Here is a 27,127-nt window from a genome sequence, read left to right on the forward strand (position 1 = left end):
CTCCGCAACGGGAGAGGCCACAACAGTGAGAGGCCCGTGTACCGCAAAAAACCCCCAAAACCAAAACCCAAACTCTCTCTCTAGTAAATTTGGTTACTCCCAGTTGTCTTGATACCTCATGGTCTTTCCCATCACCTCATACCTTTCCAATCACTGTACACCTTTCTTCAGTGCCCTTCCTTCTTGTTAATACAACTCCCTACTTATCCTTGAAGACCCAGATTGAATATATCCTTGTCTATGAAGATTTCCTGAAGCCTTCCCCATTCCCAAGAGGAATGTTTATCACTCTTACCCTGCATTCCCATAGCATTTTATGCATTTTTATTACAGTGTTTGCCCCATTGTATTTTAGTTATTGGTATAGCCTCTGCATCAATAGGAAACGGAGTTTTTCAAATACAGGGGTTGTGTTGAAGTCAAGGTTGATAAGAAGTAGATTGCAGTAACCATTTATTAAATGAATAACTTCCAGCTGAAAAGTTTTATGATTCTAATTTGGAGAGTTCTTAGCCTCCACTGTGACAGGGGTTTCTTTTTTCTGATATGTGTGAACATTGGTTGACATATGATTCTTTTGTTGCCATGTATAACAATCATGTTATTATCAATTTCTTGAAAATACACCAAAATCCAACTATTATAGCTATCATCAGCATCTGTGTCACAGGAATTTGCTATACATCAGGATATATGAAAAATATAACTGAAAACTTTGAGTGAAGTATAATGGATTAACTCATATAAAATCAAAATCTCAGTGCTCTTTTGAGCCATCTATGTTATAATACAATAAGTGAATGAATGCAATATGTTTTTATATTTTATTTTTTATTTTATTTATATTTTATTTTTTATATTTTATTTTTTATAATATTTAAGGGTCTCTAAAATACTTTACTATCCATTTGAGTCAATCAGTAAACATGAATAGGAGCCTCCACTCCCTTTCCAGTACTTCTATATTTCTGACCTTTGTTTTACTTAATGTTTATTGATGATTTATTGTCATTTGCATCACAATTCATTGCAGTAAATTTTGAAGATACGTGAACTGTATACATTTATGTTTATAATCCATAAGTGAAAACACAGCTTTAATTTTAATGATTATGTGAAAACTTTGTGCCATAGTGAGTCATTATTACTCAAAATGTTTCTGCTAGGTTTTTTGGGACAAAAAAACCAGTAAAGAATCACTGTTATTGAAGTGACATGAGTAGCTGTCAGAGTGGTTTAACTCGCTAATCTTATTAACTGTAGGTTGGTGCCTTACCTCCATTCCAACCCCTTCTAGTGTGCCATTCTTTACCGCAAAGACTGAAAAGCTAAAAACTACATTTTCCAGACTTCTTTGCAGCTAGAGAGGGCATGCATTCAATGTTGGCAAGGCGGAGGTGAGACAGAATTCATTCTTTCCCAGCCTTTGGTTTTTCTATAGGCGATCACGGTCTGTAGGCATCTGATTTTTCTGTGGCAATGTTATAAGAAGTCCCAGTGTCTGATCACTAGTTTCATGGGTGTTGATAGTCAAGGCATGGAACACTGGTTTTCTGATAATGATCAGTGTGAAGTACAGTGTGCTTCTGAAGTCAGAAGCAATAAGGAGGCTTCTTATCTGTGGTGGCTTTCTTAACATGGCAGTTTTGTCATTACGGTGGCTTTCTGATTATGCCGTGTCAATATGGTTCTGCAGACTCCAGCATTAGGACCAACTTCCCAGTTTTCAGTTTGCTTCATGCAGCTGGCTCTTGGTGGGTCAGTTCTGCAGTGTATCTTTGGGAATCATTCCTGAAAGCCCCAAATACATTATTTCTCCATCCCTCCCAACAATTATGTAAGCAGGTAAATGCCTAAATTAGCTACCATGAATTTATGTAACTTACCCCAGATCAATACAGTTTTCCAATGTCTATAGGGAGAGGTGAAAAGTCATCCTAACTTTTTTTATTGGAGGTGCTCCATAATCTAGTTCCATTTTGCAAACATAAGCACCTTTTCAATATCTCACAAATTTTCTCTGTGTCAACAGGACATCATTTTTGCCTCACATCTTTGCTTGCAGTTTGTCTTCCTATTTCTTTCATCTTGTAAATCTTTTTCTGTTAGGTATGGCCAGCAAGCTACAGTTTTGGCATTTTATTGTTTACAAATTTCTATAAGCACTTGAATTTACAAATATCTTATATATCATTTCCTATGCATACTTAGCTTAAAATAATTTCTTATTTTTTTCTAATTATAAGTGGAAAACTTATATATGTCTCAGACAAAATAGAGAAACAATGAAAATCACATGCTATTTCACCATCCATACCATTAGCACTGTTTGGATGGGTACCAATCACTTTTTTGTCACTTTTTCTCTATTTGTATATATTTATGTAATCAAGTAAATACTGTAATGATACTTGATAAACTGCATTTTTCAAATAATGTATCCAGAGCACATTTCCAGGTCAATAAGTATGAAGGTACATTATTTAAATTTTTGCCCAGTACTATCAGAGTAATTTAAGTCTTTGCTAGGTTAAAATTATAATGCAGAACTATATTAAACTTTTGAAAATGTAAGTATGTTTTAAATTACAAAAGCTCCTTTTTATGAGATAAGAATTACATTGACTAGAAGTAAACTAGAGGCTACAGAATGGAGACCTAAAGAATAGATATTTGTTGTCCCCCGTGTTCCTGTTAAGAAAAACAATGTATATATAATAAGTATAATTGCAACTAAGAATCAAATGGTTGGTGCCAAAGTAACTTAGGAAACTTAACGCTGGTCAGTTTATACAGCACTTTAAAATTACCAACTCAATGCAGACCTTTAAGACCCTGTGCATAACATTGTTTTTTGTTTTGTTTGTTTTTGTTTTTTTGTGAACGTTGCTGTCACCTATCTGCATATTGCAAGCATACTTTATTAACTTGGCAATTACAGTCCAGTAGAACCTTTGAATCCGAGAATAATTTTGTCAGAAAGGGCTACTAAAGTGATTGTACTTAACAGATGGAGTAAGAACATGAAGAGTAAGGACATTCTCTTACATCAACAATAGCATTATAATATCTAAGAAAATTTACAATTCCCTGTCATGCGATAATCAATATTTTAGTTTTCCACTGTTGCTTAAAGCTCTGTATAGCTTCTTTGATCTGAACCACACTCTGATCAAAACTCACACATTGCATTTGGTTGCTATGTTTTTCTGTCTCTCTCTCATGTTCTTAATTTTTCAAGTCAAGTTAATTGAGGTATAATTTACAGCAAAAGTTACCATTTTTTGAGGAGCACAGTTCTAAGAGTTTTGACAAACACATATAGTCAGGTAACCACCACCATAATCAAGACATAAATTATTTCCACCACTGCAGAAAGCTCCCTCCCGGCTCTTTGCAGTCAGGGTCTTCTTCCGCCATGACATCATCCTCTGGTAACCAGTGATCTCATTTCTATTCATATAGTTTTATATAGTCATGTACATAGACTCATACAGCAGATGGCCATTGATGTCTGGCTTCTTTCACTTAGCATGATTTTTAAAAAAATATTTATTTATTTGGCTGTGCTGGGTCTCAGTTGTGGCATGCGTGCTCTTGGTTGTGGCATGCGGGATCTAGTTTCCTGACCAGGGATCAAACTCGGGCCCCCTGCATTAGGAGTGCAGCCTTTTTTTTTTTTTTTAAATTTTTAAATTTTATTTATTTTTTTATACAGCAGGTTCTTATTAGTTATCAATTTTATACACATCAGTGTATACATGTCAATCCCAATCTCCCAATTCATCACACACACACCCCACCCGCCACTTTCCCCCCTTGGTGTCCATACGTTTGTTCTCTACATCTGTGTCTCTATTTCTGCCCTGCAAACTGGTTCATCTGTACCATTTTTCTAGGTTCCACATACGTGCGTTAATATACGATATTTGTTTTTCTCCTTCTGACTTACTTCACTCTGTATGACAGTCTCTATATCCAGCCACGTCTCTACAAATGACCCAATTTCATTCCTTTTTATGGCTGAGTAATATTCCATTTGTATATATGTACCACATCTTCTTTATCATTGGGAGCTCACAGTCTTAACCACTGGACCACCAAGGAAGTCTCTCAGTATGTACTGAGATTCATCTGTGTTGTTGTGCGCCTCAGTAGTTTGTTTTTACTGCTGAGGAGTATTCCACAGTATGGATGCATCGCAATTTATTTATTCATTCACCAGTTGATGGGCACGTTGCCAGTTTGGGTCCATTATGAATAAAGAAAATTTTAAGTTGTATTGCAACTATGTTATAATTTCTAGAACAAATTGATTTTTAAGGTCTATTCTTGTTTTTTTTTTTTTTTTTTTTTTTGCGGTACGGGGGCCCTCTCACTGCTGTGGCCTCTCCTATTGTGGAGCACAGGCTCCGGACGTGCAGGCTCAGCGGCCATGGCTCACGCGCCCAGCCGCTCCACGGCACGTGGGATCTTCCCGGACCGGGGCACGAACCCGTGTCCCCTGCATCGGCAGGTGGACTCTCAACCACTGTGCCACCAGGGAAGCCCTAAGGTCTATTCTTTAAGATAATTTTAACAATTACAAATTTGAAATTATCTGCAACATAAATCATAACTAAAAGTTTCTACTTCTCTTTCAAGCTAAATTTCTGTATACCTTTTTCTCCATATACACATCTAATACACATAGTTCCATGGATACATAAACACACACACACACACACACACCCCTTACATAGATAAGTAGTTGTGATGGAAAACTTCAAGATTTTAGTCAGCTGTCATGGCAATTCATAGGGATTGATCTTTTTTTTTTTTTTGGAGGGGAGGGGCCTGTAATGACAAATCTGGGTTTTATAAACATTACTTCAACTAGCAACACTGTTTTAGGATGCTAAAATTATGGAGGGGCTAGTAAATACTAGGACAGATGCAGAGGGAACTGAAAAGTTTGGGAACTGTGGAGTCTGCATAACTTTTTGTTTTCATAAGGGTGCAGCTCCAATTTCTCTCTAGAACAGACCAGTTCATTACCTACACCCCCCTGCATTCTATACCAGTATGTTATTTCATTTCAAGTTTCTCAAAATACCTCTGAGAGTTACTGTTTCCAATGGAAGCTGGGGGATATAATTTTACATGTGGAACTTTGCATCTATGATTGTGCTTGCTAAAATTTCTCACTGAGAGTATAGTGATCAAGTGCTCAGTTCTGGAGTAAGAATGCTGGGGTTCATCCCCAGCTCTGCTGTTTAATGGTAGTGTGATCTTGGGCAAGTTACTTAAAGACTGTCCCAGTTCTGTTGTCTGTAAAATGTGGATATTAGTCGTCTTTTCTCACAGGAATGTTCTCAGAATTAAATAAGTTACTTCATGGAGAGCATTTATGACAGAACTTGCCATACAGTATGCACTCAATAAACGATAGTGTATATTATTAACTATTCCAAATGTGAGACCAAATTAAATAATGTAGTCTGGTTGGCAAAACTTCTCCTAGACCAAGTCTGAAAATCTCCATAATATTGATAACACCAATAGCATTATTTACTGAATTCTCACTATGTTCTACGCATTTCAACTAGATCTTAAAAGGAATTAATCCATATCTCAACAACTTTAACACTGTTCCCATTTTACAGACAAGAGAGTTGAGAAACTTATAGTTTAATTAACTTGCCCATTATGGCAGAATTAGTGGAATGTGGAACTCAGGCTTGTCTGATTTCAGAGTTAATTCTTGATCCCTCTTTCCTACCAAAAGAAAAAAGAAAAAAGAAAAAAAGGTCTTAGCAGGTGATAACATTTGTTAAAGCATTACAAGTTTTAAAAAATTTATTTGCTCAACTTTTGGTTAATGAATTTATTCAATAAGTAATGCATTTTTATTACATAGTTATTGACTATATTCCCTACACTGTACATTTCATACCTGTGACATTTACTTTGCAACTGGAAGTCTACCTCTTAATCTTCATCACCTATTTCTCTCCTCCTCCCACACCCCTCCCCTCTGGCAACCACCTCTTTGTTCTCTGTATCTATAACTTTTTATGTCTTAAGTTTGCTCATTTGTTTTGTTTCTTAAATTCCACATATAAGTGAAATCATACAGCATTTGTCTTTCTCTTGTCTGACTTATTTCATATAGCATAATACCCTCTAGGTCCATCCCTGTTGTTGGAAATGGTAAAATTTCATTCCTTTTTATGGCCCAGTAGTATTCCATTATTTATATATGTATATAAATATATATAAACGTATATATATGCCTTCTTCATTCATTCATCTGTCGATGGGCACTTAGGCAGCTTCCATATCTTGGCTATTGTAAACAATGCTGCTATGAATATTGAGATGCATAAATCTTTTTGAATTAGTGTTTTTGTTTTCCTTGGATTAAATACCCAGGAGTGGAATTGCTGGATCATATGACAGTTCTATTTTTAATTTTTTGAGGAATATCCATTCCATTTTCCATAGTGGCTGTACCAATTTACAGTCCCACCAACAGTGCACAAGAGTTCCCTTTTCTCCACATCTTTGCCAACACATGATTTTTGTTCTTTTTGATAATAGCCATTCTGACATGTGCATGCAGTTTGTCTGCAAGTGATATCTTGAAGTGGTATCTCCTTACAGTTTTGATATGCACTTCCCTGATGATTAGTGATGTTGAGCATCTTTTAATGTGCCTATTAGCCATCTGTATGGCTTCTTTGGAAAAATGTGCATTCAATTCCTCTGCTCATTTTTAAATTGGGTTGTTTCTTTGATGTTGAGTTGTATGAGTTCTTTGTACATTTTGGATATTTACCCCTTATTGCATATATCACTTGTAAATATCTTCTCCCAATCAGTAGATGGCCTTTTCATTTAGTTTATAATTTCCTTAGCTGTGCAAAAGTTTTTACCTTGATGTGGTCCCATTTATTTATTTTTGCTTTTGTCTCCCTTGCCTGAGGAGACAAAATGGTCAGGTCTAGTCTTCAGAGCATCTAACTTAACTTTCCTATTATGTAATTAAGGAAACTGCCAGAACGGTGCCAGAGCTAGTCCTACATGACATAGCTAGCCCACTGAGCAGGTTTCAAGCCTCCTGATTTAGGACTCCTTTCAGGACATCATACTTAAATGATACATACTTACACAGATCATTTTGTTGGCAATGCCTCACAAAAATATTACCCACATTACCCACATATTTGGAAAAAAGAATACATCATCCATCATCATTTTTACTACACCATTATTGCTTTCAGAGATGATGCATAAACGGGCTGGGGTGTGAGTGACGAGCCTATACAGTAAAACATTACTCTTCAAACGTCTTCTGCAATTTCTGCCTCTTATCCTTCCAAGTATTACTTTTTACTTTATAAGAGAACTGTCAGGAAGTTTTACACCTTCTCTGCGTGGGAAGGAGAGAGGCAGGGAGAGAGAGAGAGGAAGAGAGGAGAGAGAGAGAGGAAGAGAGGAGAGAGGGAGAGAGAGAGAGAGAGAGGGAGTGAGAGAGAGAGGGAGAGGGAAAGAATGAAGCTGTGGGAGGGAGGGAGAGAGAGACAGGGAGAGAGAGAGGGAGGAGAGGGAGAGGAGAGAGAGAGGGAGGGAGAGAGAGGGAGAGGGAAAGATTGAAGCTGTGGGAGGGAGGGAGAGAGAGAGACAGGGTGGGGGGAGAGAGAGAGAAAGAGGGAGAGTGAGAGAGAGAGAGGGCGAGGGAAAGAATGAAGCTGTGGGAGGGAGGAAGAAAGAGAGGGAGGGAGTGGGAAAGAATGAAGCTGTGGGAGGAAGGGACAGAGAGAGAGACGGGGGGAGGGAGAGGGAGAGAGAGAGACAGAGCGAGCGCGAGAGAGGGACGGAGGGAGAGAGGGAAGGAGGGACGGAGGGAGAGAGGGAAGGAGGGAGGGAGGGAGAGAGACTGTGAAGCTGTGGGAGTAAAGGACTAGGGTATACGTGAGACGGGGGAAGGGCTACAACGTGATGGGGCGGGGCTCTTGGGAGGAGGCCGGACTGTGGGAGAGTACCAGTGAGGGGGCGGGGCGGGCCCCTAACGGCTTTCTTCCTTTTGGAGTCGAAGGGCCCATTTTGCGCATGTGCAGCCCGTTTTAAATTGCGTAGGTGGAGGCGCGCGACTGGGCGCGCTCCCGGGCGCGCTCGCTGGGTCGCGGCTCCTTAGTTCCCGCCAGTTCCCGCCGTCTTTCGCTTAAGGTGCTACTGGGTTTCCGCCTGGCTGCTCTTCGGGTGACTCGGTCCTCGCTGGGCTGCCTGGAGCAGCGGCCCGTGTGGACTTCCGCCCCCAACCCCTGCGCGGGCTGTGCCGGGCCGGAACATGGCCGCGTGGGGGCTGGTAAGTGCAGGCCGCGGACCCCACGAGGCGGGGAGAGTGAAGCGTTGGGCCGGTGTTGTGGCTTCTGGGGGGTTTCAGTTGGGAAGCCGCGCGAGTTTTTTGAGCTCGGGAGTGATCGGGTGCCGATAGCTGGAGTTAATTTACTTGTGTTTCCTCAAGGCTTTTTGTAATCCCGGGCGTGACGGCGACTTTTTCTTCAGAGAATCTTGCGATTTCTACTTTTTAGCCTAACTCCAGTTCCTAGTCCTCCAAATAATTTTTTGTCCTTAGAAGTATTGAAACGCCTTGAAAGTGTGCCTTTGCTTCAGAGTTGCTAGTGTAGAGAGGCGTCTGTTATTGACAGTTTTCTGAGAGGCAGCTACTGGTTAAAAGTGCAAGCAGTGAATGGCTGAAGGGCGCGGGAACTTATTTTTTTTTGGGGGGGGGCTATTTCTGTACTCCCTTGGTATTCACTGTTCTATATTTCAGACTTTGCTTATGGTTACTGTATCTTATACAACCCATAGCAACCCCTATCCTAAACTTGTGTTTTCTACTTTATCTCCCCTTTTAAGATCTTAAGCATGGATGAATAAGTTCTTCCCATTTATAATAAAGTTATATATGTATGCTTGTATGCATAAAAAGATGTACTGTGGAGAAAAACTGTTACCTGCCATTTCAGTAAACAACGAATGTTACCCACCTTCAAGCCACCAGCAACTGCAGCTGCCTGCAGAGTGTGCCTAAGGGGAATTCAGGATGGAGAAAAACAGGACACTGGCCCTAGATAGTTATGAGACTTATATAAGGAATAACTTCAGTGAGCCCAGATTCTTGCATCTTCCCATTTATAGAGAAGCACTAAAAATCATTAACTTGAGGTGTCTGATTTTGATGTTTGACTACCTTTTTTTTCCCAGCCCAAACTCCTATATATCCTGGTCCCCCCCTTACCTCTTTGGAGCAGTTCCTCAGAGCTCGCTGAGAGCCTTTCTACTGGGCTGTAGTCCTCAGTAAGGTCCCCGAATAAAACTTAACTCGCAAATTTTAAGTTGCCCATTTTTTTTTCAGTTGACAGATATATAATGTAAACAATGCAGGTGCTCACAGTAAAAAGTACTCGTATACCACCCTTTCATACTGTTGACTAAAGAAAAATGCATGATTGCTGGGTCATATGGTAAGAGTATGTTTACTTTTGTAAGAAGCCACCAAGCTGCCCTCCAAAGTGGCTGTACTGTTTTGCCTTCCAAAATGAGAGTTCCCGTTGTTCCACATTTAGAGTTGTCATTGTTCCAGAGTTTGGTCACACAACCAGATGGGTAGTGGTATCTGGTTTTAACTTGCATTACTACTTGACATATGATGTGGAGCATCTTTTCTTATGCTTATTTGTCATCTGTATATCTTCTTTTTTTAAAAAACATCTTTATTGGAGTATAACTTTTACAGTGGTGTGTTAGTTTCTGCTTTACAACAAAGTGAATCAGTTATTGTATATCTTCTTAAGTGAGGTGTCTGTTAAGGTCTTTGAACCATTTATTTTTTAATTGGCTTTTCTTTTTGTTGAGTTTTAAGTGTTCTTTTATATTTTGGATAACAGTCCATATCAGATGCCTTTTGCAACTATCTTCTCCTGGTCTGTGGCTTGTCTTCTCATTCTTTATCTTTCTCTTTTTTTTCAAACCATGATCTGTGTTTTATTTGTATCAGTGTTGGTGTGTGTTTAAAATCTATGATTAATAATAATATTAATGATATTATTAATAAACAACTTATTTTCTCACTGTGATCTCTGCCTTTCTGTTAATGAATTTTTCCTATCTTTAAGGTGATGCCCTTCAGTATATGGGAAGCTTAGCTTAGACTGGTTGAAGCTTGTCTTAGTTCTCACACTGACTGCTTTTCCTGCTTTTCATGCCTCCAGTCAACCTTCTGTAATCATTGCCCTTGTGTCCCCTTATTTCAAAGTTCTGTTTCCTTCTCCCGGGGTATTGCACTTGGTTTCTCAGACTGAGGAGGAGAGAGGTAGACAAAACTGAAGCGGGAAGAGCAGCTGCTGGTCCACTCTGCTGTGTTCTCATTCTTTTGACCACAGTTCACTTTTATTTTGCAACAAAAGGTCTCGCCAGAGCACTAGTGCAGACACACTGACACAAAGAGAAAAATCATTTTCCCGATAAAACACATCCAGCTGTTCAGATAGTAGTGATTCTTCAGAGTGATATGGTAAGATGCAAGTGCCCTTGACACAGCGTAAATGTGTGTGCCACCTCATGTGCAGGGCTCCTTATAGACCCAGCTTGGTTCTTCTCCGGTGTTTTCTCTTGGAGTTCTACCTGATTTTATTACCAGTTTTCATTCAGATCCATTGGGGAATGGGACGATTCTGCTTTTGTTCCTTGGCTAGGAATCACTTGATCCTTAAAGTCTGTCTGGTGAGAAGACATGGCTAGGAGCAAATTCCCACAGTTCACTTTTAAAACACCTATCATAACCTTAGAATTGTTTTGAGCCTTTTAGTTCTAACATCTGACTTTGCGTCATAACTCATTTAAAAGACAAGGGGAGAAAGGAGTTGAAAGATTATCCTCAGTCATTCCTGTACTTAAGTGGTTTCTAACTGGGTGTGATTTTGCCCTGTAGGAGACGTTTGGTGTTGTCTGAAAAAATTTCTGGTTGTCCTGAGAAAGCATGGATGAGGGGGTGGTAAGGGCATCTAGGTGGAGGCCAGGGATTCTTCTTCATTTGTTTGGTCTGGTGGGTTTTTACTTTGCTTCTTCATGTGCTGTGTATTTCTCTCTCTTCTCACTTTGCTTAACTTACTGTGTTTGGGGTCTCCTTTTTGCGGGCTGCAGATTTGTAGTTCCTGTTGTTTTGCTGTCTGCCCCCAGTGGGTAAGGTTCGTTCTGTGGGTTGTGAAGGCTTCCTGGTGGAGGGGACCGGTGCCTGTGTTCTGGTGGATGAGGCTGGATCTTGTCTTTCTGGTGGGCAGGACCGCATCCTGTGGTGTGTTTTGGGGTGTATGTGGACTTATTATGATTTTAGGCAGCCTCTCTGCTAATGGGTGGTGTTGTATTCCTGTCTTGCTAGTTGTTTGGCATAGGGTGTCCAGCACTGTAGCTTGCTGGTCATTGAGTGGAGCTGGGTCTTAGCGTTGAGGTGGAGATCTCTGGGAGAGCGCTCGCTGATTGATATTACATGGGGCCGGGAGGTCTCTGGTGGATCAATGTCCTGAACTCAGCTCTTCCACCTCAGAGGCTCAGGCCTGATACCCAGCTGGAACACCAAGACCCTGTCAGCCACACGGCTCTTCACAATTAGTTCTGTTTTCACACTAGGTAGAGGGAAAAGACATCTTTAGATGTAGCAGCAGTGAAATAGGTCTGTGAGGCTCCATTTCATAGATTTCTTTTCCTTTTCTTTTGTGATTCATCTAGTTCCACTTGCTCATAGGGTGTTTTGTGCAGAGGCCTCTTACCCAACACTTCAGACCAGAGTTCCTTGTGGGAAACTACCCCATCTGATTTTTAACAAGGTGCTCCGCTGTGGGCATGGAAATTGGAGGAGCCCTGTTCTAGACCAGTGCTCCTTAAGCCAGGAGCCACTCTTCCTAATCTACCACTGGGAAAACTCAGGCTATTATGGGCCTTGAGCCTGGTTCTCAAAGTTCTGCTTCTCTCCCTGGGTCCCTGGGAAGCACTGATTCTTTCCTGGACCAGACGCATCAGCCCTCACCTGTTAGAAATGGAAATCCTGAGGCTCCCCTCCAAAGCTGGGGAATGAGAACCCCTGGGGTGGGGCCTCCCAATGCACAGGACAGGCCCTCACAACAAAGAGAGTCAGCTCAAAATGTCATTAGTGCTAGGGTTGAGAAACCCTGCTGTACTGTATATTATTTTCTTTGAGAAAAATAATCTCACAGTAAATGGAAGAAACTAAAATTGAAATTGAGTTAAAAATGATTTGAAATTGCAAGTTTTTGAATGTGTTTTTATTTTGAAAATCAAAAAATTTTGTGTTCTAACTTTTAATTTAGAATTGAGATCTCTTTTGTCTTATTCACCACTTGTTTTCTAGTGTGCCCAAATAGCATTTGGCCTTGTAGTAGGTGCTCAATTTCATATTTGCTGAAGGAAAGAACTGCCTTAGTCTTAAACTTTTTCTATTTAAAAGAGGAACAGAGTACTTTACAGGTGTTATTTAATGTTCAAAAACATTTAGTGTGCAAATATGATGACTCTACCATTTTATTGTATTAAATTAGGAGAAGAGTGACCTTAAATGAGGCCTTGGAAGGGAGTTAACTAACATTCTCAAGGGTTTACTTAAGTGTTTCAGAATGCTGAGTACTGATGAGAGACCTAAGTGCTTGAGTTAATTTTCCATCAAATGACTTGTGATAAAATGCAGATTTGTTAGATGTCTTTGTTCCTTAGTTTGCTATCTATAAGATAGATTTAATCTTTTGCTCCTTAGGTACCTCCTGAAGATAACAGGCTATGTGAAACACTCTCACCTTCTTTAAAGAAAGACACTTGTATCTAATAAATTTTTGGTCTTATTTATTTGGCATGTCAAAAAGATGATAAAAAATGGTGTTTGTGTGGTATACAACGCACTAGGCAAGGCTCTGGGAAGAATGTAAGCTAGCTTAAAACAAAGTTTCTGCTTTCAAGTTTCTTAAAATCTAATAGAGGTCTTCATCTTTCTGAATAATTCAGTCCAAAAATGAAGCAAGGTGGCAGCAGTCCCCGTGGGTGGGAAACTGCAGTGGTCCAAAGTTGTGTGTAGGAGCCTTAGTAGAGTCAGGAGCGAGGCTCAGCTCAGGATATCAGAGCATGAGTGGGGTAAAGAGAGTGTTCACATGGGGTGGGGTCATTTATATCCCATTGGGCCAAGGAAGAGTGCAGCTTACTAAACATTTTGTATTGGTAGTAATTTATTTATTTTTAAAAGCATACTGTTCTTCCTATTACCACCAACTTTTCAACTAGAAAATTTAACTTTATAGATTTTACAATTAAAAGATAGGACCCAAAGTATCACAAATATGCTCTCCACCTCCAATTTCAGCATGTCTGTGTGTTTTATTTTTCCTGTTGCTTCCATTTATTGGGGCTGCTTCTTTGTTGGGATTACCTGTTTTCTCTTTCTGGAAACATTCTAGCATCTTTTTATCCTCAGCTTTTCTGATATTTCATTCTTAACTTCCTAGGTATTTATCTTATGCTGGCCATTCACTCCTTATCCAGGACAATATCCTCTCAGCTTACTTTAGGCTGCTGCTTTTCTTCTGTTTCATCAATTATCATGTTTCATTTGTTTTCCATCTTCCAGAAATCTGTTATATTTGTTTGTCCACAGATGGCCCTTTCTTCCATTCTCTTTTTTCATTGTCGTTTTATGCCAGTTTAGTCCTTTACTATTACTTCAGAGGGATCTCCTTGCAGGAAAAGGAGATAAATAGATATTGTTGGTCAACCAACTTGAATTATTGGAAGCCCAGATAGTATGATTTTGATGATGGAATAGGTATGGGGGGAGGTGGAGGAGGAGGAAGAAGAGGGAGAAGAAGAGGAAGAAGATGGAATAAATCTAGAGTAAGGAAATAGTATAAACAAACATTTGGAAACAGTGGATGTGAGACAAGTTCTTTTTCACTTGATCCAGAAGATATGCCTCTTTATAGTATTATAATAGGCAATCAGCAAATACTTGCTGAATGAGTGAATAAAGAACTTAAACTTTCACCAAATTGATGATTTACTTTTCTTTCAGGATCATCTCAAAAATGACTATAGAAGAAGATTTTGCCGACCTTCCAGGTGATTTATGTACTTCAACTTTTAAGATGATTTTTATTGGCATCTTTGGAAAGTGGAATTTTTAAATGAAGAAAGGAAGAACTATTACCTCTGACTAAAATAATGATTTATGTACCCACTGGTTAAGTATAGTCATCTTAGTTATTTTATATTAACAGAGAAATATTAATGCAGGCAGTTCAATGACTTAATGGAGGTAAGAAAAGAAATTCGCCTGATAAATGATGGACCAGGAAGAGGCAGTTTCAATTCTGACTAAATGACAGCTGTGAGGAAAGCACTCTAGAGTGGATTGAATGGAAATAATAGAAAGATGCAGTTTATTCCATGGGGCTAAAAGAAAAGGTGGGTGTGGTTCTAAAAGGGCAGTAGAAGGATCTTTGTGGTGATGGAACTGTTCAGTATTTTGACTATGGTGGTCATATCTGAACCTTCAAATGTAATAATGTGTATAGAACTAACTATATACACAAACATAAACACGCAAATGAGTATATGTAGAACTGGAGAAATCTGAATAAGATTGGTGGATTCTGTCAACATCAGTATCCTGGTTGTGACAGTATACTATATGGCTTTGTGAAATGTTACCATTGCAGTAAACTGGATAAAGTGAACAAGGGGTCTCTTCTATATTATTTCTTACAACTGCATGTGAATCTACAATTATCTCAATACAAATTTTAATTAAAAAATTTATACTGATTCATTAGCTCCTTAAGATTAAAGGTATTGAATCAGAAGTGCATTTGAGACCTTGTAGGGAAGACTGTGTTACTTGGAACTGATAGGACTTGTGACCATAGAGTCTTTATTAAAGAAGCATTTCAGGATTGATAGAATATGTTCAAAAAAGTTTATGTTCTTGTTTAGATAGAGCAGTAGTCTAAAACAGCTTTAGACGTGGCTATTCAGTTAGGGTATATAATTGTTAATGTAAACAATGACATACTACTTCACATACTTTTCTGGGAACTCTTGGACTGTCAAATACTTGTTTTATCCTCAGATAGTAAAGGTGATATTTTTCCCATTAAGTAAAAGTTAAGACTTTATAATAAGGAGATATGGAATTTTCAAGGTAGATGTTAATAAGTAGCAGATATCTTTTGGAGATGATATGTTAGCATTTTCCCTTCTTTCCTTCTTATTAGGGCACCTGACATTAATACGGAGCAAGGCCAGAATATACTGGAAATCTTACTAGACTGTTTTGAAGAAAAAAGTAAGGTTTCATTTATAGATGGACTTTAAGGGTTGGGATGGATGAAAATGTAAATTTGTCCATTAATACCAAATTCAGCAAATATGTGCTAGCATTTCAATATATAAAATATTTTCCCAGGAATTTTGAGTACATGTGCAGTCCTTCATGTACCTTCCGGTATACTGAAGGTAATACTGGCAAAAATGAGAATAATTTATTATTCCCTTTAGTTCACAGTAGATTCCTATAGTCTGGAATTCACTAATGGAAATAAATGTGCAGAATTCTTGGGATCACTGGAGAGCTTGAGATAATGTTTGGTGATTTGCACCCCTTTTAAAGAAAAGAGTATAATGGCAAAAACTTCCTAGTGCTGGTCGGTGTCAGAAGGTATTGGAATAAAAGAATAGGCCAACCAAAGAAAAACACAGATAGTGGAAAAGTATCTTTTCTTTACAAGTTCTGAAAGAAGAACTGGCATATATTTCTTCAGGAATCTTGTTTGTCTTTTTCAGTCCTGATGCCTTCTGGGAACATTTGAATATTGAATTTATGTCTGTACTTAAGTTAAACTAATTGCTCTTAAAAGAGTCAAAAGACTTCTTCACGTATCATGTAGGGCTTCTTTTAATTGTAACCAAAATATTTTATACATGTTTTGTTTTAACTTTCTTTAGGTCTTGCCAATGATTTTAGCACAAATTCCACAAAATCAGTGCTTTATTCAACACCTAAAATAAAAGACATTTGTGTTCAGTCACCAAGTAAAGAGGTAAGTCAAAAAGGAGAACTGCTACAAATTTAATAGTTTAGTGAGTGAACAATACACAATATATTAGATACATTTTAGTTGTTTGTAAGTCTTATTCTTAAAAAGGAACCCTATATTCCCATTGAGTTTATATAAAATTTAGAGGTATTTTGTGAAAATTTTGGCCTGACATTTCCTGTGTTTAAAATTGGAGGTCTGGGAATTAGAATTATCAAATTTTAACACAATTATTTTTCACTCTTACTTAAATGATGCCTAAATTAGGTTTTTAGGAAAGTGGGCAACTACTGAAGTTCCTAATCCAGGTTGGCAAGTTTGGTTATTTTCTGAAAACTGAAGGCAATTTGCCAAACAGGGGAATCAATCTTTTATTGATTATATATCTTAAGAGGATAGGTTGACCTAACTCTACAAAATAGCAGACTTTGGAATAGAGTTTTTGAAGCTAATGATTAAAGACAAATTATTCAAAAGCACAATACTAATTAGAGAGAAGAATTGTATATAGACATACCTTGTTTTTTTGTGCTTTGCTTTAGTGCCCTTCACAGATAGTGCATTTTTTACAAATTGAAGGTCTGTGGCAACCCTGTGTCAGGCAAGTCTGTCAGCGCCATTATTCTGACAGCATTTGCTCACTTCATGTCTCTATGTCATATTTTGGTAATTCTTACAATATTTCAGACATTTTCATTATAATTGTATTTGTCATGATGATCTGTGATCAGAGACCTTTGATGTTACCATTGCAAAAAAATTATGACTTCCAGAAGGCTCAGATGATGGTTAACATTAAATATTTTTTACTTAAGGTATGTACTTTTTTTTTAGACATAATGCTATTGCACACTTAATATACTACAGTATAGTGTAAACATAACTTTTATATGCACTGGGAAATCAAAAAATTCATGTGACTTGCTTTATTGCAGTAGTCGCTTTATTGGGGTGGTCTGGAACTGACCCTGCAATATCTGAGGAATACCTGTAGCTATAGAAATAACATTCACTAGAAACTTGTATAAACAAATAAACACATATGGCCTTTTGGTTCCAAGAAATGAAGACATCCATTTCTGTCAGAATTGAGAGACCTTCTTTAATGTGATTAAATTATATTGATTTTTGAAAGTTAAATCAACTAAATTTCCTGGGATATTCTTGACTTGGTCATAAAGTATTAACCTGTTTTGATTTGGTTTGCCAGTATTTAAGATGTTTGCTTCTGTGTTCATGAACAATAATATTGTCTTTTTTTTTTTCTTTTCTCAAAATGTTTTTGTTGGGCTTTGGTATCAAGGTTATGGTAGAGGTTCCACTTTTAGGAAGGATGTAACAGATTGCAGTAAGTCAATACTCCTGCTGAAGAGCTGGTTAAAAAATAATAATAAAATGCAAACAAATCATGTTTTTAGAGACATGTGGAGCTGTGGAAGCAACAAGGACTAGATGAACTAAATTTTCAAAGAGAGTGGAATTCTTAGAATATGAGTTGATGACTGTTGGTCATTTTCTTCCCTGAGAGTATCTGTTAATTTTGGGCAAAAGCTGAGGATTTTAGGTTGGTCCAGACAGTGTGAGTCCACTGATGGAAAGCAGAGATTTTGTCACTTGTGCAGGGATGGGATGACAAATGAAATTCTGGAGGTGCCTCAAATGGATAGCCACTTTTCCTTAGAGAACATTTGTAAGTTCTGAGGTAGTGAAGAACCTTAGTCCAGAATGGTGGAGTGAAACATGTAGTCTTGCTGTACTAAGAAGGTAAAGTCCTACAGCATGAAAGTGGCCCACCACAAATAGGCATTTGACACATTTTGAAAAGTTTGGAGCCAGAGGCTAAAAAGTTGAGCAAAAACCTCTAAAGGGCTGTACTGAATATCTCACAATCTTTAAGGGCTAAATTGGCTCACTAGGCTCTCAGTAACCCAGGAGAGGGCATTCTGAAGAACAGGGCAGGTTACGAGTGGACTGAGTCTTAGTAAAATGGCATATCAGACCCAGCTCAGTCCTTGAGAGTGAGAATCTAATCATTTCAATCCAATCTGTTTAAAAGGAGAAAAGGAGAACCTTCTCTATAGAGAGATATTACTGGAGCTTCTACTTTTTTTAAAAAAAAATCAAGACTTTTGTTTTGAGATAATCATAGATTTATAGCAGCTGTAACAAATAGTAGAGTTCAGGACTGTGTATGATTTACCTACTTTCCTCTAAAGGTAACATCTTGCAAAACTATAGTACACCATTACAACCAGTATATTGACATTGATACAGAAAATTTCCATCACTATAGGATCCCTCTTATCCTTTTATAACAAGTTACTTCTCTCTCACCCTTACTCCCTCAACTCCTGAAACCCCTGATCTGTTCTTCATTTTTAGTTTTGTCATTTCAAGAATGTTGTTTAAATGGAGTCATATAGTATATAACTGTTTGGAATTGTCTTTTTCACTCAGAATTCTCTGGCGATCATCCAGGTTTTTGTGTGTATCAATAATTTGTTTCTTTTTATTGCTGAGTGGTATTTCATGGTATGGATATACCACAGTTTGCTTAGCCATTTGCTTATCTCTTAGTTTTCTCTCGATTTAGTTGTCTTGGTTTTTAAATTTGTTTATATTCTTTGCACCTCTGACTAATTTATCACCAGCTTTTGTAACAGAGTTATAAATGTTTTTTCAGTGTATGTAGACACATCAAGTAATTTATCATTTTCAATTTTTTTCTGGAGCTATCCTTCCTAGATCTCTCTTCTCTATTTTTTGTTTCTGTCCACCTTTAGGCCTGTCACGTAAGTGTTGCCAATGTGATTTCCCTTTATCGTCCAGGGAAGTCCCTTCTCTTTTGTCCTGTTCTGTAGCTCATATTTCTTGCCCTTTCTTTTTTTTTTTTTTGGTGGGGCTCATCCTTTAGTAGCTTCCTGAGAATTTAAGACCTTAAATGTTTGAAAATACCATGACTTTACCCTCATGATGGGTAATTATGTGTATAGAATTCTAGGCTGGAAATGATTCTCTTTCAGACTTCTAAAGACATTCTCTCTTTTTTTTTTAAAGCTTCTTGTGTTGTTGAGAATATTGCTCTGATTCCTTGATCGTTTGTGAGCCACTATTTTTTCATGTTTGCAAGCTTTTAGAATCTTGTCATCTGTCTTTATTGATTTGAAATTTCATGATATTCCTCATGTTAGGTTCTTCTAATCCTTTTAATTAAGATTTCTTCTTAGAGTTTCTGTCTCTACCTTTTTTGCTTACTTTGCTCATTACCTTTTACACTAGCGCTTTTTGTCAAATGTCCAGTGGTCCAGTGATCCTTATCAGTCTCACTTTTAAGGATGAAAAACTAAAATGGTGATTGCAAGCTGTATTTGCAGAGCTAGAGTTGTACATTGGTAGATTTCACCATGGTATGATTTGCCTGGGCCACATCATTGTGCATGTCCAGTTGTTACTATCTGCAGGTTTTTTTCTCTTGACCTGATAAGTTTTTCTGACAAAGAATTCTTCTTTCCTGCTTAGGGGTCTGATTCTAACTGTGAGTGTTCTCAGCCAGGTGGGCAAGGGGAAAGGTGCAATTTGAATACTTTCACTTAGTATTTCTGTTTTCAATGTGTTACTCTTACCTTCAGTTATATTTCATGTCTTTGAGCTCACAGTCTCTCTGATTCAAAACTCAAGGGAGTAAATATTTAATCTGTTTGGGTAGGAAGAGGAGGGACTCAGTGACTGACTGCTTCCTATACTTACATTTAAAAAAATTTTTATTATAGAAAATTTTTTTTTGGAGTATAATTTTTTTAATTTTTATTTTATTTTATTATTTTTATTTTTGGCTGCATTGGGTCTTCGTTGCTGCACATGAGCATTCTCTAGTTGTGGCGAGCTGGGGCTACTCTTTGTTGCAGTGTGCAGGCTTCTCATTGTGGTGACTTTTCTTGTTGTAGAGCATGGGCTCTAGGCACGTGGGCTTCAGTAGTTGCGGCTCGTGGGCTCTAGAGCTCAGGCTCAGTAGTTGTGGTGCACGGGCTTAGTTGCTCTGCAGCATGTGGGATTTTCCCGGACCAGGTCTCGAACCCGTGTCCCCTGCATTGGCAGGCGGATTCTTAACCACAGCGCCACCAGGCAGGATCCTATTGGAGTATAATTGCTTTATAATGTTGTGTTAGTTTCTGCTGTACAACAAAGTGAATCAGCTATATGTATACATATATCCCCTGCCTCTTGGACCTCCCTTGCATCCCCCACCATCCCACCCTTCTAGGTCATCACAGAGCACCAAGCTGTCCTCTCTGTGCTATACTGCAGGTTCCCACTAGCTATCTAGTGTTCCCACTAGTCTATCTAGTGGTAGTGTTTTTATATCAAACTTAATCTCCCAATTCATCCCACCCTCCCCTTCCCTTCTATGTTCACACATCCATCCTCTACATCTGTGTCTCTATTCCTGCCCTAGAAATAGGTTCATCTGTATTATTTTTCTAGATTCCACATATATGCATTAATATATGAAATTTGTTTTTCTCTTTCTGACTTACTTCACTCTGTATGACAAACTCTGGGTCCACCCACATTTCCACAAATGACCCAATTTCATTCCTTTTTTATGGCTGAGTAATATTCCATTGTGTGTGGAATCTTCTTTTATCCATTCATCTGTCAGTGGACATTTATGTTGTTTCCATGACCTGGCTATTGTAAATAGTGCTGCAGTGAACATTGGGGTACATGTGTCTGTTGAATTATGGTTTCTCAGGGTATATGCCCAGTAGTGGGATTGCTGGGTCATATGGTAATTCTATTTTTAGTTTTTTTAAGGAACCTCCATACTGTTCTCCATAGTGGCTGTATCAATTTACATTCGCACCAAGAGTGCAAGAGGATTCCCTTTTCTCCACACCCTCTCTAGCATTTATTGTTTGTAGACTTTTTGATGATGGCCATTCTGACCAGTGTGAGATGATATCTCATTGTAGTTTTGATTTGCATTTCTTTAATGATTAGTGATGTTGCATCCTTTCATGTGTTTGTTGGCAATCTGTATATCTTCTTTGGAGAAATGTCTATTTAGGTCTTATGCTCATTTTTTGGTTGGGTTGTTTTTTTTTTTTTGATATTGAGCTGCCTGAGCTGTTTGTATATTTTGGAGATTAATACTTTGTCTGTTGTTCCGTTTGCAAATATTTTCTCCCATTCTGAGGGTTGTCTTTTCATCTTGTTTATGGTTTCCTTTGCTGTGTAAAAGTTTTTAAGTTTTGTTAGGTCCCATTTGTTTATTTTTGTTTTTATTTTCATTACTCTAGGAGGTGGGTCAAAAAGGACCTTGCTGTGATTTATGTCATAGAGTGTTCTTCCTATGTTTTCCTCTAAGAGTTTTATAGTGTCTGGCTTTACATTTAGGTTTGTAATCCATTTTGAGTTTATTTTTCTGTGGTGTTAGGGAGTGTTCTAATTTCATTCTTTTATATGTAGCTGTCCAGTTTTCCCAACACCACTTATTGAAAAGGCTGTCTTTTCTCCTTTGTATATTTTTGCCTCCTTTGTTATAAATTAGTTGACCATAAGTGCATGGGTTTATCTCTGGGTTTTCAGTCCTGTTCCACTGATCTATATTTCTGTTTTTGTGCCAGTACCATACTGTCTTGATGACTCTAGCTTTGTAGTACAGTCTGAAGTCAGGGAGCCTGATTCCTCCATTTCCATCTTTCTTTCTCAGGATTGCTTTGGCTATTTGGGGTCATTTGTGCTTCCATATAAATTTAAAAATTTTTTGTTCTAGTTCTGTGAAAAATGCCATTGGTAAAATGATAGGGATTGCATTGAATCTGTAGATTGCTTTTTGTAGTATAGTCATTTTCACAGTGTTGATTCTTCGCATCCAAGAACATGGTATATCTCTCTATCTGTTTGTGTCATCTTTGATTTCTTGCATCAGTGTTTTACAGTTTTCTGTGTACAGGTCTTTTGCCTCCTTAGGGAGGTTTATTCCTAGGTGTTTTATTTTTTTTTGTTGCAATGCTGAATGGGATTATTTCCTTAATTTCTCTTCCTGGTGTTTCATTGTTAGTGTATAGGAATGCAAGAGATTTCTGTGCATTAATTTTGTATCCTGCAACTTTACCATATTCATTGATGAGCTCTAGTAGTTTTCTGGTGGCATCTTTAGGATTCTCTGTGTATAGTATCATGTCATCTGCAAACAGTGGCAGTTTTACTTCTTCTTTTTCAATTTGGATTCATTTTATTTTTCTTCTCTGATTGCTGTGGCTAGGACTTCCAAAACTATGTTGATTAATAGTGGTGAGAGTGGACATCCTTGTCTTGTTTCTGATCTTAGAGGAAATGCTTTCAGTTTTTCACCACTGAGAATGATGTTTGCTGTGGGTTTGTCATATATGACTTTTATTATGTTGAGGTAGGTTCCCTCTAAGCCCACTTTCTGGAGAGTTTTTTTTATCATAAATGGGTGTTGAATTTTGTCAGAAGCTTTTTCTTCATCTATTGAGATGACCATATGGTTTTTATTCTTCAATTTGTTAATGTGGTGTATCACATTGATTGATTTGCATATATTGAAGAATCCTTGCATCCCTGGGATAAATCCCACTTGCTCATGGTATATGATCCTTTTAATGTGTTGTTGGATTCTGTTTGCTAGTATTTTGTTGAGGATTTTTGCGTCTATGTTCAGCAGTGATATTGGCCTGTAATTTTCTTTTTTTGTGATATCTTTGTCTGGTTTTGGTATCAGGGTGATGGTGGCCTCACAATGAGTTTGGGAGTGTTCATCTCTGCAATTTTTTGGAAGAGATTGAGAATGATAGGTGTTAACTCTTCTCTAAATGCTTGGTAGAATTCACCTGTGAAGCCATCTGGTCCTGGACTTTTTTTTTGGAAGATTTTTAATTACACTTTCGATTTCATTACTTGTGATTGGTCTGTTTATATTTTCTATTTCTTCCTGGTTCAGTCTTGGAAGTTTGCACCTTTCCAAGAATTTGTCCATTTCTTCTGGGTTTTCCATTTTATTGGCATATAGTTGCTTGTAGAAGTGTCTTATGGTTCTTTGTATTTCTGTGATGTCAGTTGTAGTTGCTCCCTTTTTATTTCTATTTTTTTTTTTACCAATTTATTTTTTAAATTTATTTTTGTCTGCGTTGGGTCTTTGTTGCTGCACGTGGGTTTTCTCTAGTTTTGGTGAGCAGGGGCTACTCTTTGTTGTGCTGCGCATGCTTCTCATTGCGATAGCTTCTTTTGTTGTGAAGCACAGGCCCTAGAGTGAGTGGCTTCAGTAGTTGCGATTCATGGGCGCAGTAATTGTGGCTCATGGATTCTGGAGTGCAGGCTTAGTAGTTGTGGTGCATGGGCTTAGTTGCTCTGCGGCATGTGGGATCTTCTTGGACCAGGGCTTGTACCTGTGTCCCCTGCATTGGCAGGCATGATTCTTAACCACTGTGCCACCAGGGAAGTCCCTCATTTCTAATTTTATTGATTTGAGTTCTCTCCCTTTTTTTCTTGATGATCCTGCCTAAAGGTTTATCAATTTTGTTTATCTTCTCCAAGAACCAACTTTTAGTATTATTGATCTTTGCTATTATTTTCTTCATTTCTATTAATTTATTTCTGGTCTGATCTTTATGACTTCTTTCCTTCTACTAATTTTGGGTTTTCTTTGTTCTTCTTTCTCTTGTTGCTTTAGGTGTAAGATTAGATCATTTGAGAGTGTTTTTGTTTCTTGAGATGATATTGAATTGGTATAAACTTCCCTCTTGGAACTGCTTTTGCTGCGTCCCATAGGTTTGGGGCCGTTGTGTTTTCATTGTCATTTGTTTCTGTGTATTTTTTATTTTCTCTTTGCTTTCTTCAGTGACCTCTTGGTTATTTAGCAGCACACTGTTTAGCTTCCTTTTTTTTTTTTTTTTTTTTTTTTAACAGCTTTTTTCCTGTAATTGATTTCTAATCACATAGCGTTGTGGTCGGAAAAGATGCTTGATATGATTTCAATTTTCTTAAATAATCCGAGGCTTGATTTGTGACCCAAGATGTAATCTATCCTGTAGAATGTTCCATGAGCACTTGAGAAAAATGTGTATTTTGTTGTTTTTGGATAGAATGTCCTATAAATATCAATTAAGTCCATCTTGTTTAATGTATCATTTAAAGCTTATGTTTCCTTATTTATTTTCATTTTGGATGATCCGTCCATTGGGGAAAGTGGGGTGTTAAAGTCCCCTATTATGAATGTGTTACTGTCGATTTCACCTTTTATGGCTGTTAGTATTTGCCTTATGTATTGAGGTGCTCCTATGTTGGGTGCATAAATATTTACAATTGTTATATCTTCTTGGATCGATCCCTGGATCATTATGTAGTGTCCTTCGTTGTTTCTTGTAATAGTCTTTATTTTAAAGTCTATTGTATCTGATATGAGTATTGCTACTCCAGCTTTCTTTTGATTTCCATTTGCATGAAATATCTTTTTCCATTCCCTCACTTTCAGTCTGTATGTGTCGCTAGGTCTGAAGTGGGTCTCTTGTAGACAGCATATATACGGGTCTTGTTTTTGTATCCATTCAGCCAGTCTGTGTCTTTTGGCCGGAGCATTTTGCTTTTAAGGTAATTATTGATACCTGTGTTCCTATCACCATTTTCTTAATTGTCTTGGTTTGTTTTTGTAGGTCTTTTTCTTTTCCACCTAGGGAAGTTCCTTTCACATTTGTCATAAAGCTGGTTTGGTGGTGCTGAATTCTCTTTAACTTTTGCTTATCTGTAAACATTTTGATTTATCCCTCAAATCTGAATGAGATCCTTGCTGGGTAGAGTAATCTTGGTTGTAGGTTTTTCCCTTTTATCACTTGAAATATATCCTGCCACTCTCTTCTGGCCTGCAGTTTCTGCTGAAAAATAAGCTGATAACTGTATGGGGATTCCTTTGTATGTTATTTGTTGCTTTACGCTTGCTGCTTTTAGTATTTTTTCCTTGAATTTAAATTTTGTTAGTTTGATTAATATGTGTCTTGGTGTGTTTCTCCTAGGGTCTATCCTGTATAGGATTCTGTGCTTCCTGGACTTGGGTGGCTATTTCCTTTCCCATGTTAGGGAAGTTTTTAACTATAATCTCTTCAAGTATTTTTTCTGACCCTTTCTCTTTGTTTTCTTCTTCTGGGACCCCTATAATTCAGATGCTGGTGCATTTAATGTTGTTCCAGAGGTCTCTGAGACTCTTCTCAATTCTTGTTTCTTTTTTCTTTAATCTGTTCTTCCACAGTTATTTCCACCGTTCTCTCTTTCAGCTCACTTATTTGTTCTTCCGCCTCAGCTATTCTGCTATTGATTCCTTCTAGAGTATTTTTCATTCTAGTTATTGTGTTGTTCATCACTGTTTGTTTTTTAGTTCTTCTAGGTCTTTGTTATATATTTCTTGTATTTTCTCGATCCATGCCTCCATTCTATTTCTGAGATTTGAGAACATCTTTACCATCATTACTCTGAATTCTTTTTCAGGTTGGTTGCATATTCTTCATTTATTTGGTCTTGTAGGTTTTTACCTTGCTTCTTCATCTGTAACATATTTTTTTGTTGTCTCATCTTTTTATTTTTTTGGTGGGTGGGGCTGTGTTCCTGTCTTACAGGTTGTTTGGCCTGAGGCGTCCAGCACTGGAGCCTGCAAGCAGTTGGGTGGAACTGGTCTTGGTGCCAAGATGAGGACCTCTGGGAAACTTAGTCTGATTAATATTCCGTAGGGTATGAGGTTCTCTGTTAGTCTAGCAGTTTGGACTCGGCGTTCCCACTACAGGAGCTCATAGCTGACCCCCAGCTTGGGAGCCAAGATCCTGCAAGCTGCACGGTGTGGCAGAAAAAAAAAAAAAAAAGGCAAAAGTATAACAGAGTAAAAAATAAAATAAAATTAGAAAAGTTAAAAATTTATTAGAAAAAATACATATAAATGAAACAACAAGGTAAAACAGAACCAGAACAGGAAAAAGAAAAAAATCAGCAAACCAGAGAAGGCCTTTGCTGTGGGTTGGCAGGACCTAGGTTCAAGACCCATGCGGCTGGAAAAGTCCTGAGGGGACCTTGAGTGCAGGGGTTTTGGCCTGGGACCCCAGCAGACTAGCTGGGGGCCGAGAGGTTGAGGGAAACTCTGGCCACGTTCCCCTCTGATTCCCCAATCCCCTGAAGGTCTCTCCCTGTCCCGCCAGTCTCCTCACCATGGGTGGGCCTCTCCTGAGCATGGGAACTCCTCCCCTCCCCCAGCCACCCCTCAGGGGCACTGGTCCTGTCTAGCCTCTATTTTTCCTCCCCACATATCCTACCGGGTCACTTGGGGCTTCCTCCTGTCCCCATAGGTGTCTGAGGTCCCCCACTAGTGCCTGGTAGGTGCTCTAGCTGTGTGGAGACACAAATTCCATGCCCTCCTACTCTGCCATCTTGACTCTGCTCCCCCCATACATCCTTTAACAACTCTTCTGTTTGCAGGCCCTACCTGGAGCCCCTCCTTTAGAGATGCATTGTACCTTGAAAAACTGAACTTACAGGTTTCTCCTTAAACATAAATCTGACTGCTTCTGGGCTTACTTCATTGTTAGCATGTTTCTGGTCTTTCTGGGCTGCTTAGTTGCTACTGATCTGTTTTCCAACCTAAAAAAGTTTATTGATGTCTCTCATCTACTCCCTTCTCTTTCTCTTCATCCTTTTGGGTTTATACATTAAAAACAATCCTTAGTGGGACTTCCCTGGTGATGTATTGCTTAAGAATCTGCCTGCCAATGCAGGGGACACGAGTTTGATCCCTAGTCTGGGAAGATCCCACATGCTGTGGCACAGCTAAGCCTGTGTGCCACAGCTACTAAATGTGCACTCTAGATCCTGTGAGCCACAACTACTGAGTCCATGGTCCACAACTACTGAAGCTTGTGCAGCTAGAGCCCGTGCTCTGCAACAGAACCACTTCAATGAGTACCCTGCACACTGCAATGAAGAGTAGCCCCCAC

The 27,127-nt window shown here is 38.4% G+C and overlaps 1 protein-coding gene and 1 pseudogene across 7 annotated transcripts in view; one reads left to right on the plus strand and one right to left on the minus strand.

The window, feature by feature from the left end:
* Positions 1–7,806: 7,806 nt before the first annotated feature.
* Positions 7,807–27,127, plus strand: part of CENPC (centromere protein C) — a 91,665-nt gene continuing 72,344 nt past the window's right edge. For 3 of the 7 annotated variants that reach the window (XM_067035718.1, XM_067035717.1, XM_067035719.1), the window contains exons 1-4: positions 8,033–8,350; positions 14,114–14,160; positions 15,315–15,385; positions 16,045–16,139. In XM_067035718.1, the coding sequence (XP_066891819.1) occupies positions 8,333–8,350; positions 14,114–14,160; positions 15,315–15,385; positions 16,045–16,139 (231 nt within the window). In that variant the 5' untranslated portion in view covers positions 8,033–8,332. Of the gene's footprint in view, positions 8,351–14,113; positions 14,161–15,314; positions 15,386–16,044; positions 16,140–27,127 lie in introns of all 7 variants that reach the window. The other 4 variants (XM_067035720.1, XM_067035721.1, XM_059065739.2 and 1 more) reach the window with 3 other exon arrangements.
* Positions 10,623–13,647, minus strand: LOC131758783 (large ribosomal subunit protein eL39-like; annotated as a pseudogene).

This window comes from Kogia breviceps, chromosome 6 (assembly GCF_026419965.1).
Source record: "Kogia breviceps isolate mKogBre1 chromosome 6, mKogBre1 haplotype 1, whole genome shotgun sequence".
NCBI lineage: Eukaryota > Metazoa > Chordata > Mammalia > Artiodactyla > Physeteridae > Kogia > Kogia breviceps.